This window comes from Passer domesticus, chromosome 5 (assembly GCF_036417665.1).
Source record: "Passer domesticus isolate bPasDom1 chromosome 5, bPasDom1.hap1, whole genome shotgun sequence".
NCBI lineage: Eukaryota > Metazoa > Chordata > Aves > Passeriformes > Passeridae > Passer > Passer domesticus.
In genome coordinates, this window is record NC_087478.1 from 32,512,944 (window position 1) to 32,532,625 (window position 19,682).

Genomic DNA, 19,682 nt, shown 5'->3' on the forward strand with positions numbered 1-19,682 from the left:
AGTACTTCTAATAGGATTAGCTGCTGAATCTTTTTCTGATGTGGCATCAGCCTGTGGTCCTGCTCATTTCTAGGTATCTGACACACTCTTCCATCTATTCCAGCTAATGATGACCTCACTTCAGTTATTCACATTTTTACCATAATACAGCATGATTTACATGCTTGGACAAGAATTCCTCTATGCTTATAAAGCTTCTACTACCACAAAATTCTGCAATGCATTCAGCAACACAGGTTTTCAGAAGCAGTGAGCAGCATAGCTAACCAGTGCATTGTCCAGCTTGGCTGGCACCAAACCACCATCTGGTACCATCTGGAATCTGTTGAGCTCCCATAATGTTTGCTCACATCTGGCCTTTTTGACAGCTCAGAAAGACCAGATGTGATTACCTGCTTCTGAACATGCAGACATGTTGCATAGCTGTAGAGATGCTATGGACCAAAATGCTGCTTTCAGTTTTATAAAAACCTGTAAGTATTCATAATGAATACAAGAGTCAGTCACAGTACTTACTGCAGCTGAAGATAATGTACATTGGCACCCATGATGCAACCTCAGGTGCTCTGCCAGTGTGTGACACATGTTTATTCAGGGTTTACTCAACCACAAGATGTGGAGTCCAAAGGAAAATTTTCCTCCTCTTCCATCTCCCAGACTGAATTCTTCCTTTTAATTCTCAGTAGTACAACCTGGCTTTCAGTAACCAAGTTTTTCTTTTTTTTAAATAAATACTTTGCCGTAATGTATACACAGCACACAAACAATGCACTGCACTGCCCAATCTTTTGCCATAGCATAATACTGTCATGTGTTTTACATAGGTTCTGTGTTTGCAGTCCAAGGCTAGGCAATACTCTGCTGCCCAAAGTACATGTGGAACAGAAGATCCAAGTAGTATTTTAAGCAGGCTAACAATTATACAATTCCCTTCAACTACTGGCATGGAAAGTGATGACCAGGCACGTTCCTTCTCACCATCTATTATGACAAATTTCTGTTTACTTCTGACAACAGAACAGTGACTTCTAGGCACTCTTCCTTCGTAGTGCAGGAGGGAAAGATGCACCAGCTCTGTAAGGTAGGAGTGGTGTGAAGTGCTCATTGCACACTGACAAATAAGGTCATCTAGGCATGCACAGTAGTTTCATTAGGTTTGCTGCTCTGAAGGATTTTGTAGCTTTTGTTGTACATAATCATATCAGGAAGAAATTAAACTACCTAAGCTGGTTTTGCTTATAAGAGTCTGTTATCCCTGCAAGTGCTCCGAACCAGGCCCATTTCATACCCTCATCATTGTGTTTTTCATCTTCACTTTCTTAAATCGCACATGATTACTGTTCTTATAATACTATATATGACATGCTTACTCATCTGCATTGGTTTGGCATTATTATTACAGACTAATCCCACCAGAGTATTATTGAAATGCTCAATATCAGAACAACCCTGGGACTTCATTTCCAATCCAACATGCAACCGCATCTGTACATGCTATTCCCCAACTAATGCAAGGTCAGTCTCTGTTTCCTAGTTAAAACAATGCTATGTTACAATTTGAGGGTAAAAAATCAAATTACTTCATGTATCACCTCACTCATAATTCATTACTTATGCCAACCGGCAAGCTCCTAATTAGTTAGAAGTCTCTGGAGTCTGTTCTTTCCTACATGAACTCCCACACGGGTAATAATATTAGCATAGGCGGCGTCTGAAGGGAAAGCACAGAAGTTATTTCCAGACTTCTTATGAATTCACACTTGGACTTGCCTTCCCTCAGCCTACGGAGGGAAGGGTCTTGGGACCTCCATTGCTGTTGCAAGGACAATCCCAGGTACATGTCTGTCCATGCTGCACCAGCCACTCTACAGCTTTCTTGACATCACCCACCCCTGGAATGGTGCTCAGGAATCCCGCTGAATCACGGAGATGGCTTGGCAAGGGGAGCACAAATATGCACACAAGCAGACATAAGATGAAAAAGAAAGGTTTCTGCTCCAAACAGCTTCCTCTAGATCTCCAGCTCTATAAGCAGGAGCATACACAGCAGCTGAATTCTAAAGAAAACATTACACTGCTGCTGGTCTGGATGCTTCTCTCAGGTTGCTGTTGCAATATCCTGACTGTGTGTGCCTGACTTGCAGCTGGGTCAGCTGGTGCATTAACACTGTGACCTGCCCTGCAGCCTGGAGGACTACAGGGATACTCAACGTACCACAAGACAGCTTCAAAGATAAAGCTGATGCTCAAATTCAAGACTGGGTAAATCTTACTCTGAGAGGATGAATACATGGATCAACTTGCAGACAGGTAAAACTGAAGAAACACCATGACCAATTTTTCTTCAATAATAATAGAAACAAAGTAAAGCTTCTAATATTTTATATATGAGCAGACTTCTTGTCCTCTTCTACTCTTTGGTGTATATAAATAATATATTTCAATAAATAAACAGCATGGAAAATAAATTCTCATGAGACTTATGAACTTGGAATATATTCACTTCTTCAAAAAGAAAACACTAAATGAGAGAAGAGATTTTTTCACAGAAAAATATTTGAAAGTTGAGAGAACTCTTAGTCAAAATTATTATAATTTATTTTCTGAATTACTACAATTTTATATCTTAATGTATATATTAAAGTAATACTCAAAAATACTTGCCTTCATTTCAGATATTGAGGCCCTTCTGTGAAAATTGCATTTTAAAACCCCAAAAAATGTCTAAAATCTACACAATCAGGTCAAGTGCTTGCCTTTGTTCTCCACCTAGTGAATAAGTTTAAGTACAGCTGGAACACGGCATAAATAGAACTGAACATAAAAGTAAAAAACCCCAAACTCGCTGTTATTGACAATTTCCTATCAAAACCATATATAATTAACAAGTAAGTAATTGTAAGTTTGCTGAAAATATAGTGAATACTGCCCTGGAATGGATTTTCCCTTGTATGTCAGCAGAAATTCTGCAGAGAAAACATTTTGCTTTACATCCCAGTAGGTATCTCACAGCTTAATAAGAAATCACATAAAGATAAAGTAAATTCTTTGGGAACAGATAGCAGTTTGTTATAGTGGAGACATCTCATTTACTCGGTGTTTCATGTCCTGCAGGTATGTGTATTTCTCTTAGTGTGACAAGAAGGATGTCGAAAGATGATGAACAGTCCATTCCTTGTTGCCCTTTTCCTCACTGGCTGTCACTAACTTCTAAACCACCTAAATTTCTATCAAAACCAAACAAAACCACATCAATGAGGGGAGTCTGAAGACGTGAAGCTGGTCACAACCTGCCCTGTAGCCTCCCCTCCAGCCTGTGGAGGGACAATCCCCAAACCAGTCGTAATTCAGAAGCAAGCAACCCACAGTGGAAGACAAACTGGTACAGGGTGCAGCAGAGCACATCTGTAAGGCACAACACACCGTAGTTATCAACAACACTGTAAATTTAAAACTCTGCCAATGCAGGCTGCCTTGGGTCAGCAGCCAGGTTAATCTGTATAAATATACAGGTGAAATGTTGTACCATTTTCAGTGAAAGCAAAGGAGATAGGCAAGGCTAAGACACTTGCAAAAAACTGTCTAAAACAGATTCATTTTATACTGACACATTCTGGTTGTGTACAAGGCATTAGATGATCTCCATTTTATCTTTTTTTTTTTTCTCCAGCTGTAAGAGCATCTACAAGATGACTTTGCCATTCCAAAAAATATTACCTAAAATCCAAATACCTTCCACCAGTGCTTATAGACTAGAAAAAGTCCACCTAGCCTAGGCATGACACAGAAAAGGAAATAAGGGTATTTTATGATCCATCACAAGCAGTGATATACAGGACACGATCACATAATTCACTGAAAACACCAGGCCTGCAGGACACAGTAGCACAGTTCACACCTGGGTTCATTGGTTGCCTATCTAAAATGAGCTTAGCTCTTGTGTTATTTGGTTTTGGGTACATTTTTCATATTCACAGAATCTTTGGCAGCCAACACTCTCTAAATCCCAACTGAGGCATTCAACAAAGGAGGTCTTCAATTTAACCACGAATTTAAGCATTATATTTTAAATTCTAACTAAAATATAAGAATTTAATACTAATATCTCTCAAGCCTGAAAGTCAAATAACCAGCAGAAAGCCAGCTGCAGACAAAAAAAAAAAAGGGCTCCTAATTCTTAATGAAAGAATGTCACCAATTTCTTAACAGAAGAGTATTGAAAGAAACATATAAGACACTGTTATCAATGCACACTACAACAACTTCACTAATTACATTTCAGGAGTGAACAATGACCGAAGTAAACCATTATTACCTTCCCAGGGCTTAACATTTGCATCCTACAGTGCAGCCCCAGTGCTTCTCCAGCAGCAGCACAGCCATGCTACCGATGGCACATGCTCAAAGCACAACATCCTGCTTGGACCTGAATCCACTCCTTGAAGACAGGAGTGGTAGACAACATTCACCAGAAAATGAAAGTAAGTGTGGCATGGTATAAAATAAGTTTTCACATTAAAGAAGCTTCACACAGAAAAGACAAGAATGATCTCTGTGAAGTCAAATTACAAAGTAGGGCTTCATATGAGGATGCAAAAAAAAAGCTACTTTTAACTTAGAGGAAAAAGCGGTCCATGGCAGCAGCTGTGTAAGAAGCAGAGAGGTTTCTCCAGGCTAACTGTGGCAGATATACAGACTAAAACAAGAGATGGATGGCCACATGTCTAGATACTTTTTCAAGCCAGACAAGTGCTGATGAGGAAACAACAGGTTTTTTGGTCCTGTAGATAGTCCTGCTTGCAAAATTTCCACACTAAGAGCATTTTCAAGCACGTGGTTTTTTTTGTTTTGTTTTTTTTTATTTAACCTTGTATTCACCGCTGAATTGCACAATAGTGCCAGAAAACAAGATAAGAACACATGTTGATACTCCAAATCCTCCCAAATATTCCAAGTACTATCAGCCTAAAATCATTCACGACATTAATTTGACAAATATTGTGCAAAGAGATCAATGTGAGTTATCTTAATAAAGATGATAGCATGTAATTCTACTAACAGGTGAGTCTATTAGGAATCCTTGTCAGTGAACACTTCTGAATTCTTTTCTCTGTACTTTTTTTTTTTTTTTTTACATCAAGGATTGGAAAAATCAGGCTAAACACAATCATTCCCTATTTATAATCCCTGAGCAGAGAAATTCAACTAGAGGAAAACCTATTAAAAAAAAAATTATAAAACATTAAAACATTTAGCTTCAGTAAATATGAATGCTTTAATTCTTTATTACTGTAAGACTACCCACATTTAGTTAAATCAAAACAACAAAATCTTTTATTGTATTATTATCTAAAAAAAAAAAATAAATTATCCCTAACATGCCACCTTGTCATAGGGTTGGAATAAAAATGCAGCGCAAACTACAATTTGCTCAATGATGTAGTCTAGTAAAAGCACATTTATTTCTTAAGCTAGCTGGGAAGTTCTAGTGTTTTCATCAAGGGTTCTCCTTCAGAGAAAACCTACATGTATCTACACTATTCATTGATCGCTTGAAAATCTACAATCATCAACTTCCTTATCTTCAGATGAGGACTAGTTCCACCTTGAGGCACTTGCTATCTTTCAGAAAGTTCAAGCATTTTTTTGCTTCCTCATTATCTATGATGGCAGTCAAATTCCTGAACATCTGTTGGATCAAGAGCAGCTCAGTAAACTGTCAAGGTGGAGCTTTATAAAGCAAAGACACTGGAAGGTAAAAATGAGCACAGTGATGAAGCACTTGATGGTCTCAACCTTCACCTCTTCAGCAGATAATGCAGAGCTTTCCAGAGCTCAAACTTCCGTGCTTCCACACCATATCATTGTTAGCTTGGGTGTAGAATGGGTAGTAGAAGCTACTTTTGAGCTGAAAGTTATGCCCATAGCTATCTCAAATTTATATCTCCCACATGAAAGAAGCTTCTCCTTTTGAAAATTTTGATCATGCAATAAGCAACAAAATCTTAAACTCAAGAATGGCTTGTGCATGCAGTACAACCCTGATCTCCTCTACTTGTCTCTGTTGACAATAGTGATGAAGAAAGGATAGAGCCCCATGACATCAGTCTTTTCTACATTTCTGTCTGAAATGGATAAAGGCTTCATTAACCCTCCTTCGCTAGTAGAAACCCTACTGTGCAGAACAGCACAGAACTTAGACACTAATTTAGATTTATAAAATTTCTTCCCATAATTCTGATGAATTCCTCCAAATTCCTCTTAATTTCTTTTTAATGAGAAATTAACACCAAGAAAACTCTTGATAATTTGTGCTTCTTTACAGTGATGTGTCACTACTCACAAAAACACAGCCTAACTGCTGCAGTTTCCCCGCTTTCTACAGTTACCAAAATGGATCAGGCAGGATTGATTACAGGACTGACTGCATTTGTGCATTTCAAAGCAGGAAATAACCACTGAAAACAATTCTCACCCTCATCACCTGAGTGAGACAAGGAGAGAAACTTGATATGGTGGTTCTCCACCTATAGATTACCTCTTATAAAGATATCCAGTGTGGCTTTGAGAGCTTGAAAAGTGATGAAAACTCTGCTACATGTGTAGATAATGTCTATCTGATTTGGGAGTAGACAAACCTTCAAGACAAAGATCTCATTTTAGCACCATTATTACATTCAGGATATCCCTTCGATGCAGAACTGTGATCGCCAATCAAATAGCATCTTAATATTTTTTCTCTTTAAGATTAAGAACTGTCTGAACTGCTCAGGTTTTTGGTATTTAAGACATGGTTTGCCACAATGTTTTAACATCCTGTTGCTACCAGGTAGATTTTAGCAGTAGCATCATTAAATCACATTTCTCCATTTGAGCTGTCATTTACTTTTCCTGAAATACCTTGCATTGTCTCTTATGATCTACAGTTGCTATATAATGTAACATTTTAGTTAACACAAGACAATGGTTTTCCTTTTTATGACATGGAGCTAGATCATTAGTGTCATGGCAAAACCAAAGCAATAAGGATAAGAAAAGGATATAGTGATGGTGTCCCTCCTTTTTAGAAAAACTATTATTCATGTATTCAAATAGTGGGTAGCGAATTTTCAAATATCTGAAATTTGGAGGAATGGGACTGCATAACTTTTTGCAGTACATAGATTAAGGAACAGATATTTAAGTTTTTAGGGGTCATATACATAAATGACTGTAGAACAAATACACCTGAATGACATGCACACCCTGTCTTTCTACTTGGTAATATTCTCAGCTGACAGCGAACAACAGGGTTTATCAAAGTCTCTGTGTAGAAGATCAGGCTATCCTTGAGAAAATGAGATATGGATGAGAAAAATGAGAAATATGGGAAATGAGAGTGAATGCTTCTCACACATTTTACCTTTTGTCCTTTGTGCTCAGTGACCGCTGATATCTTTACGGTTTGCTTACTCTTCACCTTTGTGGAAAACCCCAGCCCAGAAATGCTGACCTCTGGAAGATGGTAGCTCAAAATCAGGCTGGATGAATGCATTGCTACAAATGGTTTAAAAAGTGATCTGTCAATGACTCATTCTTTTTGCATACTTCAATCTAAAGTTACAAGGATGGCTCAGGTGGCAATTTAATATGCAACCTGACAAACAGGATGCACTGTTTTTTTACTATGTTTTTATAAGGAAAAAAAGTGCCTGTGTCAAGAAGATTACTAACTTACTCAATATTCAAGATGAAGAAAAAAATGCAGTTAAAGCCAATGGAAAAGGAGTGTTAAAGAACTGCAAAATAAGTTACTGGCTTATATTAAAATTTACTAAATCACAGAAATAGTTATGACTTTAGATGTCAATAAGCATTTAAAATCCACAAGAATTTACTATTCCTGTAAAGTAAGTGTGCCAACATGGGGTGGGGAAATGGGGAAAAAAAAAGGAATAATTCAGGCATTTCTGGGCTGCTAATCTGTGTTCTGGAACAATCTAATCAATCTCTGTGCTTATTCCCTGAAGTTTAATGTATGCATAATGAACTAATGGCAAAAAGGGATGAAGACAGATGCCTTCATTTGCATGAACTAGCTTATTAGACAGTCAAGCTTGCTGAACAAATCACTGCAGCGAAACAGTAAAATACCCAGCTGCAAGAATCTACCTATGTGATTTCTTTATTTATCTAAATTGTCACCATATCCCATTAAATTAGCACAGAAACTGAGATGGCATCATATTAGCACATAGTGATATTGAACACACTAGCCTGTGAGACAAAAGGAACATTTCACATTCTTCAGGTCACTTCAAGAAGGTGTTTGCAGGTTTTTGTAAAAATCTAAATGTGACATCAACATAAGAGGCTTATACTATCCCAGAGCAGCCTCATTATTATATGTAGGAAAAAGACTTTCCTCTGTCAAACTTCAAAACATGACGTAAGTTTCACAAGAAAAGTTTTTTGGCTTTTCTTTCAACATTTACTCTTATTCTCCAGAAACTTTGGGTGAAAAGGAACAAAGATTACACTTACCTTCCTCTCCAAAAACATTAAGACTTGCTAACTGTATATTCTAGTTCACCTTCTACTTCAAAAACACATCTTGTCTGTTGCGTCTATTGCAATGTCCTTCTCTTCTTTCAGTGACCAAGAGGTTAAAACAGACAGGAAAATGTTTATATGGATTGAAGAAATAGCTAAAATCTTCAAATAGACTTAAACAGATAAAGATTCAGCTAAATAGTACTGCCTGGAGGCTTTAATGACATCTTTCATTCCAAGCACAGTGCCATGTACAGAATCTCAACAAGGATGCAAATGAGGAAACTGCTAACACAACTCAAAGCATACTTGTTGAAAATACTTCTTTTAAAGTAAGATTGTCTGTGAAAAAGAGCTGACTCTTAAATACAGGCTGTGCTTAAACAGAAGAAAACTGAAGCATGAGATCACTTCTTCAGGTTGCTGACTCCATGCAAACAATTCACAAGATGCGTTTGTCTCAGTTTTTTTTTTTTTCTCTTCTACTTTTAAAGGATATACTAGCAGCATTTTAAAAGAAAATATTTAAATTCTAAATTATTTTAAATTTACAAAAATCCCTGAAGGAACTTAGCAGACCTTTCTCAATACAGAGGCTTCAGCACAGAGATCTTCCACAATCATTGAGAGTAAAATTTGCTAATCAGACCTAGACAAAAAGTTATGGAATTTTTACATTTCATATGGTACCAGGCTGGTAGAAAACTTTGCTAAGTTACACAAACAAGTGCATTCTGAAGTTATTTTCCTCTCCACATAAATCAATATGTGGTGTTTTTGAAAAAAACAAACTTCTGCTCCCTGTGGTCTTACAAAATGTCTGTAGGAGAGTCTTTGCTCCAGTTTTTCTTTCCCTTGATTTACCAAAAGTTGCAACAGGTTGGTACACTCATAATATTTTCCTTAGTGAAGAGCCAGAGCTTATGATGGAGATAATCAGCTTAATGTTAGCTACTACAATCTCATAAGATTGTTTGGTATGGATGATGCCCTGACATCTTCTGATTCCTGTTGCCATCTTGTTGCAAAGGTTTCATACCTTCTTGGAGATTTCTCAGGGGCAGCTCCTCACAGCACTGACTCCTTCTCCTCTGCACAACCAACAAACTCTATCTGCCATCTCCACCAGCCAACCTGCTCTTTTATAATACCCCTCTTAACTGGATCCAGCTGTGGCCTATTAAGGGCAGGCTTGTTCTTAATGCTTGGTAACTGGCACAGCTGTAACTCCTTAGGGGTGAGACTACCTACCTTCACCACTATCTCTATTCTCCTACATTTTACCTATCCACAGATTCCCATGTTTTAACTACTGGTCAATGATAATTTTATAGGGTAGTAGATATATTAAAATTTGCAGTGGATCAGCAAATAAAATGCTCTAGTTTCTACTCCAATTTTATACACAGAGGGAACTGGGACTATAAAATGTATTTACAACTTGTCAAAAAGACTCCAATTTCCCCAATACCCTTAACCAGGCCATGAAAAGCACATCTTACCATACATTATAATCATATCCAGCTATCATCCTCATTGGCTAGCACTTAAACTAGACTGACTTAAACAGCTTTCCTATTTTCTGTGGTGTGTGATTAAGTAAGTCAAACTTTGAGATTGGACAGATGTTCCCATCCACTATGCTCTCTATTGCACCATTACCTTTTGTTAGTGGCTAAGGAAAAAGCCCTTGACTTTTAATGACCTCATCAGTTACATACCATTGTTATCATAAAATTGCAAAAGTTCCTTATTAGGTATCCAGGTTTGTAGCTACAATTTTGTAATGACTTTCAAATATATTTGCTAAACTTTCAATTCCAGAAAATAATCTGAAATCTGCTTGAAAGAGAACGCTTTTAGTCCCATGTGAGTATGTTAAATACAAGTTATTTAGAAAATATTACCTGTACTGTGTAGCATTTTTATTCTTTATAGATTTGGTCCATTTTGTTGAAGTCTTGGCATAATGGTATGATTTCCCTGTACAACCTGTCATAATTTTTACTTCTCACTTTCCTCTATAGAAGCAATATTTTGGGGTTCAAGAGTTAAAGAGTCACATTGTGTTATTAGGTATGCTCACTCATCATTTGGGAGTGATATCTAAAATTCAGCTCTAACACGTCTCATTTGTGTATGACATTATGTCTTTAGTATCTCAAAGGTCAATGCTCATTTTCTATATCATTTACCCAACAAGTATTCAGGGTCACAGTGTCACATAATATAGGAAGAAGGTCTTGGCAGAATCTTATCTCACAGTTAACTATTAAGCTGGGCTCGTTTTGCTTCACCAATAAAATCAATTAGCATTGAAGACTGACATTTGTTCCTGCTCGGATTGATACTCACAGTGCCCTTCTACCAATGTTTTCTGTGAATAAGAGCAATGAAATCTCCTGTCTTTGGCCTTGTCTCTATTTTCCCCTATTAAAATATTCCTTGTTTTGCTTTCTTGTGCTCTTTTCAGGTTGGTAATAAGGGAAACTTTACTGAAGAGCCTTCTTTATGTGTTTATTCACATAACATCAGTGGATTCCCCAAACTACAGCGACATAAAGTGAGACCAATATCTGCAATTTGGACAAGGACAATAAATAAATAAAAAATACTATCTGCATGCTCCTAGCCTGTATATCACCTATAAACTTAAAAAAGTACCTTACTCCACCAATGCAAAAGATGCGAATGGATGTGTGCACCTATATATAAAAAAACCCCAACAGGTGCCCAGTAAATTAATTACAAAATTAAAGTTGCCAAAAAGTTACTTGGAAACCCTCCCAGGTGATCAAACCTCTCACTGGTCAGAATAATTAATACAAACCATGAATATATACAGAAGACAGTTTAACACAGCAGTACTTAGTACACCTTTTTGTGTCAGTGGAGTAGTGACTGCCACTCAGATGCTTTTTCTTTTTCTTTTGACACAATTCTCCAAGATTATTAGTAACAAAAGAGAGGACAGGAAAGTAATGAAAGAGTTTTCACAATAGTTAAAGGCAAATGCCTGGGAGGAAAGACCCCTGAAGCACAACTTGATTATTTTAACAAAGGGAAGATTAAATGGTGATTTCAAAGTGAAGTGTCTATAAAGGATGTGGTGAATTTTGATGAAAACAACTCTTTCTTACAAATGAGGTGAAGCTGAACCTGTGCATGCTCAAACTAAAAATAAATGCAGTGAGTCTAACAACAAAAGGTTGTGATGGGTTTTGCATCACTGGCACCCATAAATAGATTGAATGTCCTTCTAAAATTTAATTCAAATACAAGTTGAATTAAAGTTTAGTTAGGACAGAAAAAAAGTTTAGTTAGGACAGAAAAAAATACCTCTTTTGGCCTCAGAAATTCACAATAAATACATTGAAACCCAAACAGACAAGACCTGTGTTCTTACCACTGCATTTTTAAATAGCAAGGAAACAAAAGCTAGTTTGCACTGATGGTATAATAAACTTCTTGTCTTCCAGATGCTGCACAAACCATATTTCTTTTATTCTACACTATGAAGCATACCATTACATCTTTCTCTGCCCATGTACCACAGATATAATGTGGAAGACACACTAGCACAAGAAGCTCTTTTCCTCTTTTGATTTAAGAAATGAATGGAAAGCATAAAAATGCTATAAGGCAAACAAGCAAAGAAACCTTTTCTCCACCCTCCATACCAAATACTTTAACCCATTTCATACCGGCAAAATGGACATAGAATTTTATAGCAACAAAAAATAATTTAAGATTTTTGTGTATAAATCAGGCTGTAGAGTGAGAATGAGCAGCTTTGATCCACTGATACAGTTGAAAAGAAGAGGCAAAACTACTATCCAGATCGGGGTAGCACATTTTGGTGTTATCTTTCTGGATGGTATATTATTTCCTTGCTATTTTCATGCCCTGAAATGATAATCACTGAAGAAATTGAAAGAAATATTAAAAAAACCCTGAACAGATGGAAATCATGCATTAAGTCCTTTAAAGAGGTATTAGAAATTATATTAGGAACATTAAAAACATCAAGTTAATTATCTATAACTGTAAGATAGAAAGAAATCATTAAGTGCAAAAAGACTCAAGCAGGCAAACGATAAAAAAATTATCCCAAACTTCTCAGATGAGCAAACTTCCCAGACCTTAAAGGAACAAGCCTGGATTTTGTTTGCTAGTCATATGCTTCTGTCTACAGATTCATGCAACACAAGACTTTTGAAAGAAAGCAATGCTCTCCTGAGTCAGATTAACACCCCATCTAATCCTGCTCCATCTTGGAAAGCAAGAAAATGAGGTTTAGAGACAGCATGAGAGCCAGCCTACTTTGCCCAGTCTGGTCCTGCCACAGTTCCATGACATCCAGTAGTGTCATGTTAGAGAGTACAATGCTTCTCAGTCTTTTAAATATTTACATATGAAGCTCTTGGCAATTAGCTTATTCCGTCTCTTCTGAATGCACTGACACAGTCTGTATACACAGATTTATTGCTTGCTCCTCCTCTCTAGAGATACTGGATCCATGAGTACCTCAATAACGATGCAGAAATAATTTTTGCTGTTGAATACACATTCTTCCTCAAATTCTGGACTGAAAGCAGTATAGAGAAGAATGTTTAAATAGATTTCCACTCAGAGAAAAACATATTGCATTAACATTTTTTAATACATTTTCTTACTTCTGAACAGAGTGAGCATTCCTTGTGAATCTTCTTCTCATGTACTATCAATTTTTCTGAAGATACCCCCTTTTCTTGCCCCAAGAAAGCCCAGCAGTGCTATCCCGTGAAAATGCAGTCATTTTTCAAAAGGTCAATACTCAATTTTAGCTTCTCAGTTACCTAGAAGAACCTCTAGTAGCTGTAATAGGTTGCGGTATTCCACAAGGGACAGTCAGTCTGGTTTCACAAACTTTTACAACTTCTTGTAGACAGCAGTGCTGTTTGGATTGGCAAGTTTTATGTTCAGCCAGAAAGGGATCACAATCAGTTGCACAATCCCAGGGTTACAAATCTCCCTCTGCTTGGCACTCCTTCCAACACCTTTTAAGAGCATATGGTGTTCCTCCCTCTTTCCATGCTCCCACCTAGTCCTGTGTCTCTTTCAGAGACTGTCTCCATGCTCCTATTTCAAACCTAGTCTTTACCATCATTCTTTTTCCCCTTGTTTCCTTCTCCTCACGTCCACTACACCATGCTTCCTCTTCTAACCGAAACCTTTAAAGGAGAATAAATTTTTCAACAGACATCACCAGCACTGATAAAAAAGAACAAAACCAACCATCATAAGGGCAATTTCCCTTTGTGGAGCTTACAGAGCATGCCAGAATCGTGCAGGAAAACAATTGTCCTGGAAGACGGGACCCCCAACCTCAGGAGATGCACTGATGCTTCCCAGCCTATTTTCAGGTTCCAAGCTCCACTGAAAAATCCTGTGACATCACCACGACTGGAAGGCAATGCCAGGGACTCATGCTTCAAATTAGCAAATGGCCAGAGGAGTACATGCACACGTACACACTGCAAGCACATTTCCTGAGTACGTAACAATTTGCTCAGAACTGCCCATCCCTGCCCCAAAATGTGTACACAACAGCTAAACTGCTGAGACAGTTTTTTTATGATGTTATAGATGATATATCGTATATCATCCTATACTACATATAGCTAAAATGATTTTTCCAGGGAAAAAATGCAGCTGCAATAAATTAATACATTTTATTTAAAAGGCTGAAGGTTGGCAAAACTATATGAAATTAAATCCAAATGTGCATGAATGAAGGTGTTTGGTACCATCAGCAGTAAAACTGCTGCTCCTGGCTGTGTGAATAGCAAAAATCATTTCAAGTCAGGTAAATTTTCACACCTTGAATCAGTTGGGTATTTGAAAAAGTGCATATTCCTTGTGTACAGTACTGCCCTTAATACATTTTCTCCTTCATGGTAAAAGGAGTCAAATGAGACTGTTCTCTATTCTAATCCTTTTCAGTATTGAAAAACACCAGCATGTAGCAGACCTGTAAAGAATATGTATAAATAAATCATCAGCAATCTCAATTAGGTAAGAACTCAGTGACCTTTGTTAATTTTTGACAAGGGACAAATTTCTTTTTTGTTTATCTGTGTATGACACATGAATGACATATGAAGTCCTTCCAAAAAAGTTATTTTGATGAAAAGGAGGAAGGACAAGAAAGAAATCTTCAGTAATAAACATGTGAAAGCAAATTCAGAAATTTTCAATGTCAGTGGGAAGGAAAAGACATATAGCTCTGCAGCTGCTTCACAGACCATTTGGTAAACCTCCAGCAGGTTAAACAAACACACAGGGAAGCCTGTAAATGATACAGCAACTGGAGCCTCTCATCAAACATGAAAATCAGCAAATGACTTTGCAGATACAATAAACACCTCAAGAGCAGAAAAGCTTACTAGCCTGTGATCTGCATTTCACAGGTCAGAACGTTTGCTTCTGCTCGGAAATCACCCAAGATCGTTACCATAATAACTGGGACTGCAGAGGTTACAGCTAATGGATTTCTAAATGCTTAAAATCTCTTCAGTGGCATTTTGTGCTGATTTTTAAAAGTACATAGTAAAAGTAAGTGTCTATGAGAAAAATGCAAATTGAGGGAAAAAAAGTGCTTTTGTAGACACATATTTGAATTTCTTAACCAGGCTTTTACTGATACATGTTTTATTTTCAAGTCTTCTGCAATGAATTCTTTTTTCTTACCATGAGAACTATGAAAAAGGCTGGGGATGTTTTTGACAGGTTTTCTCAGGCAAATCATGCTCTTACTCTGCAAAACCACTTAGCCAATGAAGACTATTTCACATTTTGATGGGGATGAAGGATTAGGTAATGTCACAGTGCTGCATCTGTGACATCAGAGTGCTTCTAAAATCTGAGGGAAGCTGAAGTTAGAGGCAAGGCAGGTTTCTTTTGAGAAGGATGAAAAAAATGACTGAGTCATACAAGTCAGGCAACATTGCTTGAGAAGGTGGCTGCACTGTAGCAAATGATGCAAGGGGGTCTGTCGATGTTAGGAGCACTCTGTCAAAAAATAATGGGATTGTTTAAATCTTCTGCAGTTTTACTCAACAGAGGAGCCTGAAGGAATTGGACCAAGTTAACTGAGGCATGGGAACAGCTCCTTTTGAACACTCCCCGTCTTGCCAATGCCATATTAATGACCACGGAAAACAAAACTGGCTCAGGAGCAGTGTTTGCACACAGGTAAACACATACCCCCAGGGACGCATCATCCGTCTGTCACATCTGTCAGTCCCTGGCGCAGATGTTAAGAGCTGAGCTACAGGAATAACCTGGGAGCCATCTCCCTCCTGAGCAGTGTCACTTAATGGAACTTAGATCCCAGGATCACTTCAGAAGTCTAATTTTTTTTTTCAATCAATGTGGATTTTTTTTTAGAAACCCTTTTATCTCTCCATCTTACTTTCCAGATTTCTCACTTTTTTATGAGATTATCTTGCAACAGAAAATTAATGCACTCCATCTATGCAGTACAGAACTTTTCCTCATTTAAACTGAGGCACAGCACACATGATCTTAAATTCCGTTAATACAATTCTATATTGGCAACTCAATGACATCGTAACTTGATCACATGTTCTGGCTTTAATTTAACTGGATGCTGGAATTTTTGGGTTTTCATATATATACACATATACAGATATATATAAATTCCATTACTTTCTTATTTCTTCACAACGTCTGCTTGCTTTCTGATAGTAATTTTCTGATATTATTTTTATTTAAACAGACGTTTCCAGACGTTACAAAAGCCCAAGAATCATAGTGAAGAAAGAAGAAGGGTCTTTAAAATTCTTCAGCTTCCACTTGACCTACATTTGAGTTCGTCGGCTGTGGGCAGTAGACAAACCCCTCAGGAAAGCCAGATTTGATGCAGCTTGAGACATAATATGAGCATTTGCTGCACAGCAGGCTGTGGGCCAGGGAGGGGGAAAAAAGGCATACCCCTGTATTTTTGTAAACAGCTCCTCTGTGTTCAGAGCCATAGACTGGATGAAATCTGCCTTACTGCTTTCTAATGACATTTACATTGTGTATTTAAATATTTCAGAGCCTGAAAATTCCCAGGATGTTAATTATTGGTTTTATTACAATAACTTAGTATTTCATAGCTTCTCTTAGGAATATTTTGTGTCCTAAGCAATTACTGAGGACACTACATCACACAGCAATTACTTTTTTAGTATCAGCTCTGTAAATATTATCTTTTCAAGGCATTTTAAGCTTCTTTGATTTGCATGTGATCCCTTCTAGCTAAGCAGTTCAAAATTCAGCCTACCCTAAAATTATGTTTGTTTAACATTTTATTTTTGCATTAAAATCCTGTTACCAAGCTCCCCCCAAACAAGGCTGCAAACCATCTACTGACTGCAATTCCAGTTCTTGTGCCACTGCAGAGGATGTGCTCAGGGCTGTACATTCACTCTATTTTCCCTCCAGTTGGATGGCTACCCTTGCTTTTGAGATCAAACACTGTGCTGAAATAAGAATCCTGTATTACAGCATGCTTCAAAGAATCAGGTAGTGTGGAAAGAAAGTGCAGTATTTACACATGTACAAAGGAACTGAAAGATCTAGTTGCTTTAATTTCAGACTTTAAAGTCTTCACAGTTTTCCTTCAGAGCACAGTGACCTATTTTAATAACTGACCTGTTAGCACCTCCCTGCAGCCATGTACAAAACTTGCACCTGACAGATAATAATAAAAAAACTGAATAGAAAGAAAAAGAGGGTCCTATTGGACCCTCAAAATAACGATTTAAACATCTAGGTTTGGTCTTTTCCTGCTCGTCTCTGCAAAGGTTTGCATGCACTTACCCCATAAATGCAGATAATTTGCCTGTTCAGCAGATTCATTATCACTGTGGAGTAGAAGGTGGCTGGAATGAGACTTGGGAAGGCTCCTGTGGGTCCCAGAGGCAGGCAGAGCTGGAGCACAAGGGTTACATGGGAGGCGAAACAACCATGTAACTTGGTTGTTACATGGTTGTTTGGACAACATGGTGAGGACCAGACTTCAAGGGTGTTCTGCTAGGTGTGTTGAGCAGGGCAGAAGGCAGGCAGCTGTGTTATTCTTCTGTCCCAGACAACAGGAAAACTCCTCTCTTTGAGGAAATATTTCCTCTACTCTGTTATTTGGTGCCCGTTTTCTGAACAAGAATTTACTTAGGAAAGACACAGCTCACAACTGCAATCGTCCTAAGCCAAACAAAATCTCTCAATTCACAGATGATTCAAATAGCTCTCCCAGTGTATAGTTCATACTATAGCTCTTCTGAGCCCTTGACTACTTCACACAACGAGACAGAAGTCTGAGACAGTGCACATGTCTAGGTCAGTAGACAGAAGAAGGAAAAAGTATGGATTTTTAATTTTTAAAAAATGTAATGCCAACTAGATTGAGCACAGATTCACTTTTCCCAAAAATCAAAACAAAAATGAAACACTGAGAAGCTGAAACATTTCACCTCAAAAAAAACTGTGGTGTTTTTTGGGTTTTTTTTGAGTAATGGTAAGTTTTAAGAGTCAATAAAAATATTGACTAAAAGCAAAATGAAACTTTTTTTGCAGAATCTATGAAATATTTTCTTATATTATATTATTATAATCAGTCTTAAATTTATGGTGTCTTATTCTCACTTCACAAAGCAATAATTTTTATTCTTGTGACAGGTCACTTCATTCCCCTCCATGTCCCCAGTTTTCAGTAAGTGAAAAAAAAGAAATAGATGCATAAAGTGAACAGTCTGCACATCATTACTGTTGACTGACTTACCTAAGCTGTTAAAACAGATAAGAGGGCATTGGATTTTAGTTTGGAAATCATGGGAACAGCTCTTCAGCCTGTCCATATTCAGGACAGCACAGGAACAAGCTTATCTTGAAGTAAATGTTAAGGTCTCCTTGACTTCAAAGTGCCTCTTTAACAGTGCCATCAGCTCTTGACATTGTATCAGTGCCACAGGAGTAGCTGATGTGCTTTTTAAAGCTCCTGCAGGAATAAGCAGTCCCAGGAATGACACTTTTGGCTCACCTGCTACTGAGCCAACACTTCCCTTGGCTGGGCACTGCCTGGACCCTTGGCAAACCAGGAAACCTCAGCCCAGAACTCAAGGGAACTATGAGGCTGCCTATCCAATACCTTAATTTTAAATTACAGTTGTTTTTAACTGCATCTATGATTGTGAGGGAAGGGTCTAACCCATGACTGCTGAAACACATTGTTTTCATTGATGTGCCTTAACACCAGTCCTGGCAGTTTCTCCAGTGGAGCTTGGAACCTGAGCACAACATACTCGCTCCCTTGGCTTCCTTAAGGACACGGCAGCAATAAGGGTTCATTATATTCTGCTTGACAGTCTAAATTTAAATATTTAGAGGGGAAAATCTGTCTGATTCTGACTGCAAGCTGCTTCTCATGCTAGCATTACCTCAAGCCTTACTTTTAAGTTAAATTCTGACTGGGAAGCTACGTAACATTACGAACAATCATGTATATATAACTGTTACTAAACACCTACACATATGCAGAATAAAGTCCATGTTTCAAACTGCACTATATTAACACATATAATTTGAATTAACTATTATTTCAGCAATTCTGTAAATCCCTTTGAAAGGATCTGTTGCTTGTTGATTTTGCACCATGTGAAGACATGGTAAATATGACATGTAGTCTCATCACATGAATTATGCATTCTGCATCTCAAATAAGCAGGTTCTGCTCCAGGGAGATGCTTAATCCATTCCTTCCTTCTGGGGATGAAAGAAATTAAACTCAGTGCACTGATCTCACAGTATGTGCTCATTTGACTTTAATTATAAAATGATTATTTCAATGTTTTTTCCTGTAAAATAAACCAAGCCTGAGCTCCATGTAACCTCTACAGAATTACATTACTTCTCTGTGCAGTCAGTCAGTGCTCATCAATACTGCTCTTTCAATACAGTTTCACATGGAAGGATAAAGCCCACCTCTAGAGGTTTGCAGCTGGTATAGTAGTTTCAGGCCTCGCAGCAACAAAAGCTTGTCTTTTTGATAGCTGCCAAAAGGATGGAGCAGTGAAATCCTTTAAAGTGAATTCAAATGTCATGAG

At 37.7% G+C, this 19,682-nt stretch overlaps 1 protein-coding gene and 2 long non-coding RNA genes across 21 annotated transcripts in view; 2 read left to right on the forward strand and 1 right to left on the reverse strand.

The window, feature by feature from the left end:
- GRIP1 (glutamate receptor interacting protein 1) overlaps positions 1 to 19,682 on the reverse strand; it is a 304,055-nt gene that overhangs the window by 77,372 nt on the left and 207,001 nt on the right. Inside the window, exons 1-3 of one of the 19 annotated variants that reach the window (XM_064419432.1) lie at positions 15,265 to 15,349; positions 8,524 to 8,627; positions 7,403 to 7,536 (exon numbers count right to left, since the gene is read on the reverse strand). The exons of 14 other annotated variants lie outside the window; for them this stretch is intronic. Coding sequence is in view for 1 of the 5 variants with exons in the window: in XM_064419427.1 (XP_064275497.1) it covers positions 15,265 to 15,322 (58 nt within the window). In the remaining 4 variants the exon portion in view is untranslated. Of the gene's footprint in view, positions 1 to 7,402; positions 7,537 to 8,523; positions 8,628 to 13,809; positions 13,939 to 15,264; positions 15,405 to 19,682 lie in introns of those variants that run through there. 4 more of the 19 variants (XM_064419433.1, XM_064419427.1, XM_064419434.1 and 1 more) reach the window with 4 other exon arrangements.
- Positions 827 to 2,465, forward strand: LOC135300208 (uncharacterized). Its single transcript, XR_010362086.1, has 3 exons — positions 827 to 1,123; positions 1,403 to 1,515; positions 2,145 to 2,465. It is a non-coding gene; the product is annotated as an uncharacterized LOC135300208 (long non-coding RNA).
- On the forward strand, positions 15,401 to 16,646 carry LOC135300207 (uncharacterized). The gene is made up of 3 exons (XR_010362085.1): positions 15,401 to 15,532; positions 15,624 to 15,768; positions 16,316 to 16,646. It is a non-coding gene; the product is annotated as an uncharacterized LOC135300207 (long non-coding RNA).